The sequence below is a fragment of the Petaurus breviceps genome, unplaced genomic scaffold, assembly GCF_028583685.1.
Source record: "Petaurus breviceps papuanus isolate PSGF00001 unplaced genomic scaffold, PetGlider_PUasm1.0 90750, whole genome shotgun sequence".
Taxonomy (NCBI): Eukaryota; Metazoa; Chordata; class Mammalia; order Diprotodontia; family Petauridae; genus Petaurus; species Petaurus breviceps.
In genome coordinates, this window is record NW_027187335.1 from 4,028,620 (window position 1) to 4,046,204 (window position 17,585).

At 41.3% G+C, this 17,585-nt stretch overlaps 1 protein-coding gene across 2 annotated transcripts in view; it reads left to right on the forward strand.

Moving 5' to 3' along the window:
• Positions 1-14,338: 14,338 nt before the first annotated feature.
• The window catches only part of MMD (monocyte to macrophage differentiation associated), a 28,868-nt gene continuing 25,621 nt past the window's right edge, over positions 14,339-17,585 (forward strand). The window contains exon 1 of one of the 2 annotated variants that reach the window (XM_069067464.1): positions 14,339-14,617. In XM_069067464.1, the coding sequence (XP_068923565.1) occupies positions 14,592-14,617 (26 nt within the window). In that variant the 5' untranslated portion in view covers positions 14,339-14,591. Of the gene's footprint in view, positions 14,618-15,322; positions 15,468-17,585 lie in introns of those variants that run through there. The other variant, XM_069067465.1, reaches the window with a different exon arrangement.

Below are 17,585 nucleotides of genomic sequence, written 5' to 3' on the forward strand. Positions count from 1 at the left end.
TAGTTTGTTCAATTATAAGGTAAACAGGACAAGATAGAGGCAATGTGGCAACAGTGGAAAGAGTCCTGGACTTGGAATTAGGAAGACCTGAATTCCAGTCCCATCTCTGATACATAAGTAGCACCAAAGGTAGTCACTTAGGCTCTTGGTGCCCACAGGCAATCACAAGTTGCATATCAGATGTCCCTCTGCATTGATGGAAATTTCCTCACTAGGAGATACTTGATGAAATCACAGGTTTTATTAAAAAAAACAGAAAGGCAACAAATGTAGGAGAAACTGTCCTAGTATAATGTGAATGAGATTCTGCTTAGCTCCCTCGGGATTCTAAGGTCACAGAGCACAGAAAGGAGTCCCAGCAATAAAGTCAGTGACCTTTCAAATGTATGCCCTTGGTGGCCAGGTGGAAGGTAGGATGATTCAGTGCAACCCATCACAGCAACTGGAAAAACAACAGTAAGTCCCTCTTCTCTTAATTGTGAGTCATTAGCTAATCTAAGCACGGCACATCTGCTAGGACCTGCATTACTAACAGACTGAAGCATAGATGGAAACTTTGCCTTATCTGAGGTTTTCCCACCTTGGGGGAGGAAAGTCTTTTTGGTAAACACTAACCAAAACATAATCTTATTGCATTTATTCTGGCCTGTTTTCCAGTAGAGGCTGTGTAATATTTCATTAGATGGATAATTCTGCAACATAATATAAATGACATAAGGTGTGTGCTTGTGTCTGAACATGATTCTGAGGGAGATTCTGCCAACCCATCTGTTCCTCTAGGGACTCTGCCCAAAAGTAATTTAATTAGAGTCTTAAAAACTACAGGCTACCTTTGGCAGGGTGACCCTAATGATTGGAAATGAAAGGTTTCTGAGCTAGAGGGACCATCCAAGAAAGAGAAGCCATTAGTGAAAGTGGCTAAGGCCATCTCATGCCAAACCATTAAAGGTCTGTGACTTTATCACAGAAGATGAGACCTCCTTCCATCAACTGTAACTTAGGAGATAAATTTTAAGTAGTTGGCTGAGATTTAGGGAACTTGTGACTTGCCCACATTCACATAGCTAGTAAATATCAGGTGCTGGATTTGAACCCAAGTCTTCATAGCTCCTGAGGGCTGTAGAGGAGCTCCTTTATTTCTTTCCTTCTTTTCTTTCTTTCCTTCCTTCTACTACAACTCGTGAAGATGATCTTTCGTAAGATCCTTTTTCCTTTCCTTCTCTTTGCCTTTTCCTCCTTTTTCTTCCTTCTTTTCTTTCTCTTTCCTTCTTCCTTTTCTTTCTCTCCCTTCCTTCCTTTCGATCTCTCCTTGCTTCCTTACTTCCTCCCTTTCTTCCTTCCTTCCTTATTCTTCTCCTTCCTTCTTTCATTCCTTTGTTCTTCCCTCCATCCCTCCCTTCTTTTCTTTCTTTTTTTGACAAGGTCTCCCTCTCTCTCTAAGGTAGGAAGTGCATTAGCCACTTATGGTCTGATCCCAATGCTGATCAGCACAGGAGCTTTGACTTCCTCAATTTTTCCATTCTGGACTCATTCCCCTCTCCATAGGTAACCTGATGCCACTCCTAGGGGCAGTATCTGGTATCTACTATGTCATACCTATTTTACCACCATCTCCATCCTCCCTCCTCCCACCAAATAAGTATTTCAAATGCCTGTAGCTGAGGGTGGACATCAGAAGCAAAATTTCATAAGAAACCAGCAGGAGTTATTTATGTGGATCCCTAAATAACCTCTTCTTAAAGGAAAAGTTTCATTTTCAGGGAAAAAAATGCATGTATCCATCCAAAAAGCATTTATTAAGCACTTACTGTGTGCCAGGCATTGTGCTAAATGCTGGTGATGATGGAACAGCAAGAATAAATTCAGGTCTTAGCCTCAAGGAACTTATATTTTTATACCTAAGAAGAATTTCATATAATCTCAGAATTCAAAAAGATCTCAGAAGGCATCTAGTTCAAGCCATAAATAAATCACCAATCTTCTATGTCATCCTTAACAAATCATAGGTGATGCAAAACATTGTACTTGGAGTCCAAAAGTTCTGAGTTCAAATCCTGCCTCAGACATTATCTTTATGACCCTGGGCAAGTCATTTAACTATTCAATCTCATTTTCCTCCTCTGTAAAATCAGGATAATAATACTATCTACTGCACTGAGTATGGGAATCATATGATAATCACATGGGAATCAAATGAGATAATATAATATAAGCAAAACACTTTATAAACCTTAAAGCTATACATACATGTGTATGTAAATATACATATGTGTGTGAATACGCACATTTATTAAGCACTTATATGCAAGGCACTATGCTAGATGCTGGTGATGATATATAAATATAGATATACATATATCTTTTATATATATGTGTATGTGTTACACACATATACACACATGTTGTATATATACATACACACACAAACACATGCATATATACACATTATTATTAAGCTTTAAGGGCCTAAATCTGGGCATACTCTGAAATTTCTTCAAATATGGCTTTGAAATTTAATGACATGTCTCTTTCAGTTTTAAAGTATAAATTTTATAGATGCAATAAGTAACAAATTGCATAAGTTGGATGGAGAAATGCATAGATAGTCTTCATTCTCCTCAAGCATGGGTCTTGGCAGCAACAGCAGCACCCTTCTCCCATGATGCACACATGTACACATTCCACACACAGATTTTGGGGGCCGTTGCATAACTGACTGGCTTGCAGGGTCTGGGGAGTGAGTATTCAAGGAGATCACTGCCTAATAAGCAAATTGTATATTGTACTCTAACTCAATTAACTACCGTAGCTGTTAATTTTTTTTTTTGTAATGTTTAGCTCAGTTTTAGTTTGTTTAGTTGATGTGATGGATAAAAATAATTTTTTATGAATGAATATTCAATAAATCTCCATTTGCAAATAAATAAATTCCCGGGGTTTACAGCTGAATAAAACATGATGCACATACCTATTATATTCAGGTTGTATATAATCCATGGCATAAACTTTTAGACGAGCTTATTGGTGGAAAATAAATCTAAAAGGGAGGTGGGCAACCTGGTATACCCCTAGACTGTAGGTTTCAGAGTCAAGCTTTTGCCCCCAAACACTCACATTCCTTTGTTCTTGCTAATGAATCATTTTTTCCAGCACGAGCCCCTGTTTCAGCAGGATGGATCTGCTTTTCCGTGGCTCTGCTAACTCATCAGCCAAACCATATCCCAGAGCTGCTTCTCCACAGGCAGGCAGCTTCAGTCCCAGCTGTTCCAATCTCCTTTTGTTTCATTCCTCATTTCACATCCTGCAGTCGTGACCTGACCCCTTTCCTCCCTTGAGTCAAAGAGGTTGAGAAATCTTCATATCCCCAAGAGCTTTAACATTTGGATAGAAATTGAGGCAATGTGGTTTAATGTGGAAAGAGTACAAGTTAGAGCAGAAGATAAGGGTTAAAACCTCTGCTCTGCCATTTAGGTTTTTATGTGCTCTTAACCTTTGTAGGCCTCAGCCAGTTTAACTGACAAAAAGTATTTAATTGTCTTTCTTCCTCTCTCACTTTCTTTCTTGCTTTCTTGTTTTTCTTTCCTCATCCTTTCCTCTCTCCTTCCCTTCTTTCTCTTTATTTTCTTTCTCTCTCTTTTCCTTCCTTTCTTTCCTTTCTCCTCTCCTTTTTTCTTTCCTTCTTTCTTTTCCTTCTTTTTCTTCTTTCTTTTCTTTCTCTTTCCTTCTTTCTTTACTTTCCCTCTTTCTGTTCCTTCCTTCCTTTCTACCTGTCTTTGCTTCCTTCCTTCCTCCCTTCCTTCCTTATTCCTTTCCGTTCTTCCTTCCTTCTTTCATTCCTTTGTTCTTCCCTCCAATCCTTCCTTCTTTTCTTGACAGGGTCTCCCAATCTCACCAAGGTGGGAAGCGTATTAGCCATTTATGGTCTGATCCCAATGCTGATCAGCACAGAAGCTTTGACTTCCTCCTTTTTTTTCCATTCTGGACTTATTCCCCTCTCCATAGGCAACCTGATGGTCATTCCACTCCAGGGGCTTGCCATATTAGGACCAGACCTAATAGAGACCTAATTTACTTAGTCTACTACAGCTCAGAATTCCTGAATTCAAGTAATCCACCAGCCTCTGCCTTCCCCAGTAGCAGGGATTATAGGCCACCACCAGGGCAAAATTTGACTTTCTTAAGGATTTTAGTACATTGTTGGTATGTGAATGCATGCTATAATTGTAAATAAAGTTTATTTATTCCTTAATACAAGCCCATAAAATTCCTACCTAAAAAGATTTTATTAGAATTTATTTGGTAATATTACATCTAAATCTGGCAATTATGACTCAGACTGTCATAAAATTAAAAAAAAAAAAGACTTAGAAAGCAACTGGCCCAATCCTCTCATGGTAAAGAGGAGGAAACTTAGGTCCAGAGAAATGAAGTGATTTACCCAAGTCACACAGCTAGTAAAAGTCAAAACCAGAATTTGAACCCAGGCCTCTTGATTAACAAAACTCTACTTCTTTCCAAATATTTGGAAATTCAGACTTTTAGCTATCCTATTATTCTTCCCCTCAATTAACCCAAATTAATAACTTATCCCTCTGGTTCTAGATTATGGACCCTGTGGTCATCTGTAAACTCTAGTATCATCATAAGACTGGGTGGTTTCCAATTGGGTCAAGTTCCTAGGTCATTTTAATTATGCCTACATTGAAACAGAGCTGAGATGATTTTGAGGAAGAACATCTGCCCTATTTCAATTTCCCTTTCATAATTTGACTTCTATTTATAAAAATGATACTGAGTTGGGCATTAAAGGTAGCCCTCACAGCAGCAATCATCGACAGAAACATATTCCCTCTCTTCATTTAAAGACTCTCTAAAAGGTCACTGAGTCTTGTTATAAAAAAAAAAACCTGGTAGGTGAGATATATAGTATTCATTTGCTATAAGTGTTCAAGCCAATATACAACATCATGCTGTAAATAGTCTAGGTTCCTATTTTAGTGGATACCTGGCATAGAAATCTAGAAGGGTTTCCCATATGTCTTTCATGACTGCTGTTTGATTTTTTTAGGCTTCTCTGATCTTTGTAACAGTGATATAAGGGACATTTTTCCCCCTGTGTAAAACAGCTTACATTAGATTCTCCAAGTCTAACGGTTTTCTCTGCTCTGAAGACTGTATTCTTTCATTCCTGACTCCTTGGAATATTCACCCAGTCTATTTCTATCATCTCTCCCAAAACTGTTTTTAAAGTTCACTTCTTGCTGATACCCATCTCTGATCATAGCCACAACCATGGAGAGGACAAACAAGGTTTTGTCCCTGGGTGCTGCAGTCTAGAGACTTCTGACTCTCTCTTATGCCCTCTCAGGAGGTAGGAAGCTACTAGATGGTGTGCTTCCTCCCTTCCCCACCCAGTGTAGGGCCATAGTGTAGGTATGTTCCTTCCCAATCTGACCCCCATCCTACATACTCCTGAAGTCTTCCCAACACTGATCTCATATATTGCTAGTGATCCACCCTCAAGGGAATTTTTTTTTCCGGGGTCTCTATCTACTTCCCATTTTTGTGGTGATTGCCTTTCCTGCCAGAAAGGTTCATTAAAACTCTTTCTATGATTATGCTTTCTGCCTTCTGCCTTCTCCATTATTCTTTACCCCAATATGTGCCTACCATTTGCAAAATATCATTTAACCCTGGTTGGCAGGTTGCTTTGTAATCAATTCATGTTATTTTGTATCGATTAATAGACAAGTTTTTATTAATTTCTTTTATGTGCTAGCCATTGTACTAGGTATCATAGATATAAAGACAAAAACGAAACAGCCCCTACCCTTGAGGAGTTTATATTTTGTTGGAGAAGACAAATACATAAATAAATATATAAAGAAAATGTAGAAGATAATTTTAAGAGGAAGAGAACCGGGGAGCTGATGGGATGAGCAAAAACTTTATGTAGAAGGTGGTGCTTGAGCCAAGTCTGAAGAAGAACAAGGATTCTTAGAAGCAGAGGTGCTAGAAAAGTGCATTGTAGACATGGAAGACAATTAGTGAAAAGTCATGGAGACAGGAGAAGGAGTGCCATGTGTGAGGACTAACAACTAGGCCAGGTAGATTGACCATAGAGTACTGGGAGGTGAGTAATGAATAATAATGCTGGAAAGAGATGTTTGGGTCAGGTTGTGAAGGACTTGAAATGCCAAACAAAGGAGTTTATATTTGACCTAGAGGCATCAGAGAATCACTAGAGTTTACTGAGCAGATGAGTGACATGGTCCGACTGGAACTTTCAGAAAGTCACTTGGAAATCTATGTGGAGAATAGACTGGAAAGGGGAGAGACTTGAGGTTGAAGAGCAATTAGGAAGCTATTGCAATATTTCAGGTAACAGGTGATAAGAACATCAATTAAGTTGGTACCTGTGGCATGGTCCTAGCAGCTGGGAGAGATCAGTGTCACAAAAATACACAGAAGAGAGAGTATTAGGGCAGCTAGATGGAGCAGTGAATAGCTCTGAATAGACTTCAGCCCTGGAGTCAGGAGGACCTGAGTTCAAATCCAGCCTCAGACACTTAACACTTACTAGCCATGTGACCTTGGGCAAGTCACTTAACCCCAATTGCCCTGCTCTCCCCCCTCCAAAAAGAAAAAAAAAGAAGAGAGAGTATTATATTTGACCATATTGTCTCCCTCAGTTACATCATAAGTTCTCTGAAAAAAGGAATCATTTCCTTTTTCTTTTGTGACCTCCAACAACATTTAGCACAGGATTCTTCTCAAAGCAGGGATTTATCCAATTTAATTTGACAGATTTGCAGACAATTTGGAGGAAAAAAAGATTTTTTTTCAATTAAATGAGATATGTGAACTAACAGAGAGTAATTAAGAATAGTGTTAAGATTACACATTTGGGAGACTGGAAGGATGGTGGTGCCCTCAACAGATACAAAGATGTTAATAAGGGTGGTCGATCTGGAAAAAAAAGATCATGAGTCCTATTTGGGGCATGTTGAGTTTGAAGTGCCCAAGGACATCTAGTTTGAAATCTCCAGTAGGCTTTTACTGATGTGGCAATGGAGCTCTGGAAAGAATAAGGCTGGAAATTATCTGCAGAGGGATAATTGAACCCATGAGTTTATGAGGTCATCAAATGAGAGAGTATTAAGGGAGAGGAGAAAATGGCCTGGGTCTCAACCTTGGGGAACACCCACAGTTAGGGAGCATGATATAGATAATGACCCAGCAAAGAAGATAGAGGAGTGATCACACAGGTAGGACAAGAATCAAGCAAGCATGTAAGCATTTATTAAGTGCCTACTATATTTCAACTCAAGGGAATATAGAGACAATATATTATATTATAATATATTGATATATTGTAATATATCATATTTATACAATATAACGACAATATATTATATTACACATGTATACATGAAGAAAAATGTTGAAACAAGTACATATAGGTATATAATATACACACATACATTATACATAAACACACAGACACAATAAATACAAAATAGATATAAGGTGATTTTTGTGGGGAAGGTACTAACAGCTGGGAGAGAACAGTGTCACAAAAATACATAGAAGAGAGAGTACATTTGTGCCTTCATCCTGTCCTAGAAATAACACTACAATTCATAATCATAGGGAAAGGGAATGATTCAGAGTCATCATTGACAGAATTAGTATGGATTAGTGTTGGGAGGGTATTCCCCCTCTATAGAGCACACCTACTTCTGAAGAATATGCCAAGAAATATATTCAGGTTCATAGATTTAGAACTGGAAGAGATGGCAGAGGTTTTCTAGTCCAACCCCTTTTATTTTACAAATAAGGAAGCTGAGGGTCATGGTGATTAAGTGGTTTGCCCAAGTTATATGGGTAGTAAGTGTCCAAGCTAAGACTTGAACTCAAATCCCTTACTCTTCATTCTAACACATTGCCTCTTAATTCTTCTGTCTGTCTGTCTGTCTCTCTCCCTCTCTCTTTCTCTCTTTCTTTGGGACATATTGTCTCCCTTATTTACATCATAAGGTTCCTGAAAGAAGGAATCATCTTTTTCTTCTGTAACCTCCCACAACACTTTAGTGTGAATTTTTCTCATGGTAGGAATTTATCAAGTTTAATTTGACAAAGAACTTTTGTGTGTCCACCTATGTACAAGGTCTCTTTCTAGGTCATACAGTAGATAAAAAGATAAAAAAGGAACAGTCCCTTCACCCAAGGAACTTAAAGTCCAGTAGGCAAGATAAGATAGATACACAAATAACTATGTTATGAGGGAAGATAGACAAACAGGGTTATGGGGAAAAGAGGTCATATTCAGTTGTGGAAAAACTTCAGAGAGGAGATAGCATTTGAACTTGATCAGTGGGTACAATTTTGAAAGAAATGTGGAGAGAGTACTTTCCCAGTGGAAAGTCAGAGTATTATAGATTTAGAGCTAGAAGGATCCCTTAGAGGTAATCAGGTTCACCCTACCCATTACCCTCACCCACTTTAAATTTTTTTTCTTATTTATTGAGTGTTTTCTGCTTCCATATCACTTTCATTTCTGACTATACCCCCTCCCTCATCCACTCAGCAAGTCAGCCCTTATAGAAAAGAATAAAGGAAAAAAGCAAAAAATAAGCAGTCAACCAAAACCATTCTGACCATCAACTATGTCTGACAGTATATGGGATATTCCACAACCATGACTCCCAGCCTTTGCAAAGAAGAGAGGGAGGTACATTTTCTCAGCTCTTTTCCAGATAAACCTGGTCAATATAATTATAGAGCTTTCAGTTTCCATTTTTATTGTTCTTTCCCTTTACCTTGTTATATTTTATACGTTGTCTTTCTGGTTTTGCTTATGTCATTCTACATTAGTTCATGTAAATCTTCTGATAATTTTCTGAATTTTCATATTTTTTCATTTTCTTAGGCTATAGTACTATTTCATTACATTCATGAAGCACAAATTTGTCTGGTCATTCCCTAATTAATGGGCACCTGCTTTGTTTCTAGTTCTTTGCTTCTACAAAAAGTGTTGCTGTGTATATTTTAGTGTATACAAAGCCTTTCTTTTTTCCTTTGATGTCTTTGTGGAACCCGTGTGATTGAAAGGGTTCTATCATAATTCCAAATGGCCTTCCAGAATTGTTGGCCCAATTTAACTAGGTGGCACAGTGGCTAGAGACCTGGACATGAAATCAGGAAGACTTGAGTTCAAATCCTGTCTCAGACAATATTAGTTTTGTGACCCTGGGCAAGCCACTTAGCCTCCATAGCCTCAGTTTCACCATTGTAAAATGGGAATAATAGCACCAACCTCCCAGAGTTGTTTTGAGGATCTAGTGAGATATTTGTAAAGCACTTTGTAAAACTTAAAGCACTATGTAAATGCAAGCTATCGTTATTTGTAGTTCTACCAGAAGTGTATTTGTGTACTTGTCTTCCTTTGGCCCCTCCAATATTGTCTATTTGCATCTTTTTTCATCTTTGCCAATTTGCTGAGCATGAAGTGAAACCTCAGACTTTTACCCTTATTTTATAAAGGAAACTGATGCCCAGAGTCATGAAATGGACAAGTGGTCAAGCCAATATCAGTCTGGGTCATCTAATTACAAATGTGTGGTCTTTCCACTACACTATACCACCTCTCACCTTGACCAAAACCAGAACAAAAAAGTGTGAGATGGTTGGAAAATGGGAAATTGTTTAGTCTTGCTGAAATGTGACACACATTGAGATTGAAATCCTATTATGGATGGCTTTGAATGTCAAACTTCATGTTATAGATCATGGAAAGCAACTGAAAGGTTTGAGGCTGGAAATGTCATAGCCAGAGCTGTGCTTTACAGAAAATTAGCCCTGTGCCAAATAAATTGGAGTATTGAGAGACCTGAGATAGGAAGACCATTTAAAAGTTTATTTCAATAGTTCAAAGGAATAGTAATCAAGTCTGAACTGGAGGCAGGTGTGCAAATAGAAAGGAAGGAGCAGATGCAAGAAATACTGGGAGGGGGTAGAAATAACAAAACACAGTGACTCATTACAGATGAGATGCCTTACAAGTAAGGTTTCTTTTTATTCAGCATGAATCTCTTAGATTTATTGCATTCTCTTCCAGAGCATCCCTGCTCTTAGTTGCCTTTAGTCTACAGGGTTGTTCACTAATGAATTTCTATTAAAAACATTACCAATTTCACTATTTCCATTCCCATTCTTCTTCCCCCCTCAAAAAAGGAAAGAAACAGAGAAAGGGAGGGAGGGAAGGAAGGAAGGAAGGAAGGAAGGAAGGAAGGAAGGAAGGAAGGAAGGAAGGAAGGAAGGAAGGAAGGAAGGAAGGAAGGAAGGAAGGAAGGAAGGGAGAGAGACAGAGACAGAGAGAGAGAATTAAGAGGCAATGTGTTAGAATGAAAAGAGTCAGGGATTTGGGTTCAAGTGTTAGTTTGGACACTTACCACCCATAAAACTTGGGCAAACCGCTTAATCACCATGACCCTCAGTTTCCTTATCTGTAAAATAAAAGGGGTTGGACTAGAAAACCTCTGCCATCTCTTCCAGTTTTAAATCTATGAACCTGAATATATTTCTTGGCATATTCTTCAGAAGTAGGTGTGATCTATAGAGGGGGAATACCCTCCCAACACTAATCCATACTAATTCTGTCAGTGATGACTCTGAATCATTCCCTTTCCCTATGATTATGAATTGTAGTGTTATTTCTAGGACAGGATGAAGGCACAAATGTACCTGTCACAGCATGTAAATGTTCAGTCTTTGGAACTTAAAATAACAATTGCAATAGTAAGAGTAATGCTATTTAAATAGAGCGTGTGAGTTTATAAAGCATTTTCTTCACAACTACCTTTTGAGCTAGATGGTAAAATGCAATGGGGCTAAAAAGACAAGAAGGAAAATAATACCTATTCTGTGACCTCAAGGAAGGAAAAAATTACATGTACGTAGATAAGTGAATACATACATATATGTGTATATGTATATATACAAAGAAAACAAAGTAATTTAGGTATGGGAGAGGAGGCAGTGCTAACAATTGGGGCGGGGTGCAAAGCTGGGAAGGATGGAGAATATTAGGAAAGACTTCTTGTAGTAAGATAGTATTTGAGCTGAGCCTAGAGTGGTTTGGGGTTCCAGATGATGAAGAGTGAAGGTAAGAAGGGAGCACATTTCAGGCATGGGTAACATACAAGTATTACCTCTGCCATATTACAGATGAGGAAACAGAGGCTCAGGAAGCCATGTCACTGCTAAGTGAAAGAACCAGGACTTGAGCCCACATACCAACTGTGTGACCTTGGTCAAGCCATTTAAAACACCTAGGTCTCAGTTAACTTATTTGTAAGGAATAAATGACTTCTGAGGTTCCTTCAGGCTCCAAGTAAAACAAAAATTCCTGGAACTTCCTTGGACAAGGCAGGGAGCTAATCTTAACAAGCAGATATGTATTGTGAATATCTCAATGGGAATATTGGAAAGGGAAATATGATGGACCAGCAGAAATGGGGAAGAAAGGGAAAGGAGAAGAGGACCTTTGATCAGGCCACATGGGAATGTTCTCATTTAGAGAAGGGGGGACAATAGAGGAGAAGATTAGTCAACAAAACCAGGAATGTCTGTTAATTGAAAGTAAAAAAGAACTAGAGTTACAAATTTCTAGAAAGACTATGTCAAAGGCCAGACAGTAAATATGGAAAGAAAATAGCATTTCCTAGGAGCAGCTGCTTAGACTCAAACTGTGGTGGTAGGAGGGTCACCACAAAGTAAATGCACTTTACAGGGGAAGACCTTACTCCTTCAAAGATCAAAAGGAGAGAAACATAATACATTAATTTGGAGTACATTGTATGGAGTAATCAGAAGTATTGTTAACACCAAGGCTGGGGGCTATGAAGGAATGGGACAGTAGACAAAATACATATTACAGCACAGAGCCTCTGGGAAAGATTGTTCACTGCTTGGACCCAAGCTCAGTGAATACCAAGAACTGTACATATGAAGCACTTCAAGTTAAGAATAATAAAAGTAGTTAGCATTTATATAGCATTTTAAAGTTCACAAAGCACCTTAATAATTTTAATAGTGTTTTAAGGTTTGCAAAGTACTTAGAGATATTATCTCCTCTGATCCTTATAATAATTCTGAGAGGTAGGTACTTTGTCTTCACTTTACAGATGAGTAAACTGAGGCAGACAGAGGCTAAGTGACTTGCCTAGGGTCATAAAGTTAGTAACTGAGCTCATATTTGAAATCAGATCTTCCTGAATCCAAATCTAGCACTTTATCCACGGTGCCACTAGAATCATAGATTTTGAGCTGAACAGGACCTTAAAGTTCTAGTCAAACCTTCATTTTATAGATATGGAAATTAAGACCCAAAGAGAAGAAGAAACCTGGCCAAGTTCACATAGGTTACAGTTAAGTGGCAGAGCTGGGTATTTCAACCCAGATCGTCTCACATCAAATCATGCTGCATCCTGTATATAATTTTTACCCTGAAACTCATTCATTCTACAGTACAATTTAATTGTGCTAATGAACATAGCATGCAAATGCAGGGAGGGGGGAGATAGGATGAGAAAAGGAGTTATTAACAGACGATAGAGTGAAAGACCCCAACTTTTGCTCTTAGGTGGGAGAAATGCTCTTTTAGTGGTAGCAATTCATTCATTGATTTATTGAATAGCCATATTTTAAGCACCTACTATATGTTAGATGCTGGGTATACAAAATTGGGGGGTGGGAGAAGGGAATTGTTTGTTTAATATTTACCAGCACACCCTGGGTAGGAGGGAATCATTAAAAACTGAGTGAAAGTATTTCTCCTGAGCCTTCTTTTTACTCATTAGAAAGCAGTGATTGAACACTAATGACCCTAGAAGATTCCTTAGGATTTGGATAGGGTAAAATAGGAGGGCAGATAAGGTAGAATAGATTGGATAGGTGTAAAATAAAATAATATTTTTATGGAGACAGGGCCCTGAATCAAGCATATTTTATTGAACACATAGGGCTTTCAGTGTCTAATTTAAAATTTAGTGGAAATTCCAAGAAGACTGGAAGATGGGGTGGGGGGATAGAAAGGACACAGTCATATCTTGATATATTATAGGGTTGTTTTTTTTTTGTTCTCCTTGATGATCTCTTCATTTTCCAATCTTCTCCATGATCCTTTTTATCTGGGTTCTTTCAAATTCTCTTTTCCTTAATTTGGAAAGTACCTTAGAGATTATCTAATCCAGAAATTCTTAATTTATTTGTATCACAGATCTCTGTAAGTCTAGTAAAACCTATGGATACATTCTTAGAATAATGTTTTTAAATATATAAGATAAATACATAGATCGCAAAGGAAATCAATTATATAGACATAGTTATCATATTTTTTTAAAGTTTACAACTCCAGATTAAGAGCTCCTGATCTAGTCCAACTTCCTAAATTTATAGATGAAGAAACTGAGGTCCAGATAGTTGGGTGCTTTGTCCAAGGTCCTACACTAGTAAGCAGCAAAGCTGAGATCTTAACCCCAGTCCCGGAGATCCACATTCTGCGTTTTTTTCATTAAAAGCATAGGATAGGAGATTTAAAGCTTAGCAGCAGGGTAGATCCTAGTGGCTGTCTTGCCCTATCAACTAACTTGTGTATTGAATGTAAGTGACTGAAGAGAAATTTGAACTCAGATTCTCTGACTCTCACGGTCCTTTGCACTTGTGTCGTGACGCAGCTCCGCCGCGCATCTCTTCTTGCTTTAACATTCCCTCACTTTTCACTCTTTGCTCTCCTTATTTCTTCACTTGCCTCCTCCCCCCCCGTACCAAAACCACCACCCCCTTCTTCTCCCATTTTCTTTCTCCAATTCCTTCTTACATCCTGGGCACGCCCCTTTTCCTTAGCCCCGCCCCTCTTTCCCAGCCCGTCCTCCAGCCTTATTCTTCGCTCTGCCCTATTTTCACTTAGTCCCGCCTCCCCGTGCTCCACGTCTTTCTCCACCCTCGCTCCTTCTTCCGCCCCCTTTCTCCGCCCTGCCCCTCTTCCACAGCCCTTATTCCATCCTGGCTTCTAGCTCCGCCCCTTTCCTCTTGGCCCCGCCCCTCCACTTCCCCAACTCTTTCTTCTTTCTCACCCTGAGCCCCACCATCTTCCCCCCAGGCCCGACCGGAATGAATGACAGGTTTGCCGCCGCGGCCGCTCCGCACTTTGATTGGTCGGTCGGGACGGTGACGCGAGAGGCACGCACGGTGGGCGGGCCCGGGGCTCTGGGGGGCCGGGCCCCAGGGCGGGGCCGGGGGCTCCGGGGGCGGGGGAGCCCGGGAGGCGGGAGGCTCTGGGCGGTTTAAGCGGCCTCCCCCAGCCGCCTCCCGGCCTGCCCGGCCCGGACCCCAGTCGCCCTCCCTCCGGCCCTGTCTGTCGAGCCCCAGCCCGGCAGAGCTGTCTCGGGCGGGGACGGGGGGGCGGGCGGCCGTGAGGGCCGTGTCCGGAGCAGCCTGAGCCCGAGCCCGGGAGATGAGGGCCCTGAGCCCGCGGGGCCAGACACGCTAAGAGCCGAGACGGAGCCCCCGAGGCGCCCGGAGCATCCATGCGGTTCAAGAGCCGATTCCAGCGGTGAGCACCGGTTCTCTCGAGGTCTTATCTCGACCCTGTCCCGCCTCTCGCATCCAGTCTGGAGGGGTTTCCTCCGGGCTCTCTCCTCCCTGGGATCTCTCCCCAGGGGGCGATCCCACTCCACCTCCGCTGGTGGATCTCTAAGAATGGATCTCACCTCCAATTTCAGGATCTCTCCCCCAGGAGCGATCCCAAGTCACCCCCTACTGGTGGATCTTAGCTCCAGCTCCAGGATCTCTTCCCCAGGGGCGATTCCGTCCCACTCCTCGCTAATAGATCTCTAGGACTGGATCTCAGCTCCGGTTCCAGGATTTCTCCCCCGGGGACGATCTCTCCCCCCGCCCCCGTCTGTTAGAATGGATGCCAGCCCCCTACCCATTCTCTCTCTCCCCTATCTCCCTCGAGGGCTGATCCCTAGCCCGCACCCTCGTCCTTCCTTCAGAGGGTCTCTAAGGGGATCTCTGTGTAGGATGTACCCAGTGGAACTCTCCTTCGCAGAAGAGAATCCTCCTCCTCCCACCCACCCCCCCTCCAGCTGTTCCCAGCGGCTCCCTTTGCTCTCGCTGGATCTCCCAGGATCTCCTCCCCCCACCCCCGCCCCAGTCCCCGCCTGATCTCGGTGCAGCCGCGCGGCGGGGCGCTAGGGAGCCGGTTCTTTCGCCCTATATGGCCTGGGAGCCCCAGGCTGCAGGGGCAGGGTCTGAGCGCAGCTCTCTCTGACTCTCTCCCCATCCCAACCCCCTTCGCCCCCAGTCCCAGACTGGCCCCTGGATCCATAACCACCGCACTCGCTGGGGGTCCAGGGCCCAGGCAGTCGTTTTCCCCTGTGGCTGCAGCTCATGGAGTCGAGGTAAAAGCTTCCGAAAGGCAAAGCCGATGCCGCTCAGCCTTGAGCATCTCCCAAGCTCTGTCGCGTCCCCAGCAGCTTGGTGGGGCGGCTTTCATAGCTTCGAGGGTTGAAGTGGGGGAGGGGAGGTAAACTGAGGCAGGATGCTGCAGCGTCTGCTTCGCTTAGCCCTAGTTGCCACTGCATGCCTTGGCTTAGCATCCTCAGGCTGTGCTATTCTTAGGCACTGAGAAGCCAAATGTTAATTTCAGCGTGAGGCTTCAGCTCTCTGGCCCTCTCATTTAGGAAATGGGAAGGATGAACCCAGCCCTTCCTAGGAAAGATCAGGCTGGTCCTTCGTGGAAGAACTGGTTAGGATCCCACTGAGCGTGAGAGAGCCTGACTTTGCCTCAAGGCTTCTTTTCTTCTGTACTTTAGTTAGATGGGGAATTTGCGCATAGTTTCCGAAAGGAAGCTGGGGGTGCAGGGTGAAGAGATTTTCCTTTTTAGTTTAAGTGGGTGAAGGGTCACCTATCCGGTGGCTCTTGCCACGCTTCATCCATGTGCCTTTTGACTGGATCACGCAGACTTCCCCCTTTTATGCACTTAGCTGGAGTGAGCAGCAAAAGGCTTTGTCGTGTGAGACTGGAGAAAGAGAATTTTGAGAGCGTTGCTATTTCAAGCCCTTTTAAGGATTTCACTGGAGTGGGGAACGGTTTTGCTTGATGTCTTGAGTTTACAGACTTTACTGGGCTTTATTTGTAGCAGAGAAAAGGGGGAATCTTAATTTGTCTCTGAATACAAGATTCTCTTTTATATTTCCTATTCTAGTTCCCTCACAAATTCCTTACTCGATCAGGGATTTTAGTTTCCTTCCTGACTCACAACCACCCCCACCCCCACCCCACTCCCACAAGCTATAGGAATCTAAAATGAACAGGAATGAACAGGTCACATTTGCTAGGAGAATGACAGGTTAAGACTCATTAATTTCTTAGTGATAAGGAATATTCAGTCAACTGACTGCCTGAGAATTTTGCTCCTTCAGGGAACTTTCTATCAGTACCCCTAAATTAAAACCAAGCTTTCTGCCCTGTTCTAGTCATAACGGTGTGTTAGAGTCAAAGACTTGAGAAAACAAACCTATGTGGACACAAAAAAGAAGAAAATGAAGTCCATGATTGGGCCTGCTCTATCCTTGTGGTATATTCAATTCGGTTTTGCTTTTTTTCTACTATATACCTCCTTTGGTTTTTCTGTTTGAGAAAGGAGCTGCAGTTGAAATCACTGCCTAAAGGTTTATTAGTGGTCTTCTATCTTCTCCCAGTGGCCTTTACATTCAATCCTAAGTAGTAACCTAGCTTTCTTCACATCCCATAATTCACTGTTATTCCATAGAAAATGTGCTTCCATTTCTCATTGGACATTTGTATGTGTGTGTGAGAATATGAGACTGAAAAGTCTCATTTAACAAAAGAGAGTACCTTCCTGTCTCCCCAGTTCACATACTAACATGCCAAGGAGTCTATGCTGCATATTTTTAAAGGGACAGATTGGGGGAGGGGAGAAGAAAAGGTAGGTATTTCTCATAGCTTTAGAAGTAGTCAGGATATTTATAAGTAAGTATGAGTCAAATATAGAGCTGCATGCAGTAAATAGGGGCATTTTCAGTGAAAACATTTCATTAGACTAGGGTTGTTGTTTTTTTTTCAAAATGTGTCCCCACCACACTCCTACCAACAGCTAGCAATGTTAAAAAAAAGAAAAAAAAAAGGTTTCTGACAAAATGTCTGAGATTTTCCTTATATGTGTCACAAATACCTGAGAATTGGGGGGGGGGGGAGTATAGAAAGTGGATTTAATTTTCTCCTTTACTCAAAAATTACTTTATTCTACATTTTTTAGGCCAGTATTTATGAGTTCTCTCAATATATCTCAAGTCCTAAAGCATTCCATGGCCAAATTAGTTTAGGAAACATTACATTAAACCATAGTAGTTTAGCTGTGCAGAGAACAAGTGTAGCATTCATCCATGTGCCTTTTGACTGGATCACGCAGACTTCTTCCTTTTATGCACTTAGAATGCTACTAAGCATTCTACCAGGTTGTTGATGATGGAAATTTTGTTGTTATTGTGACTTT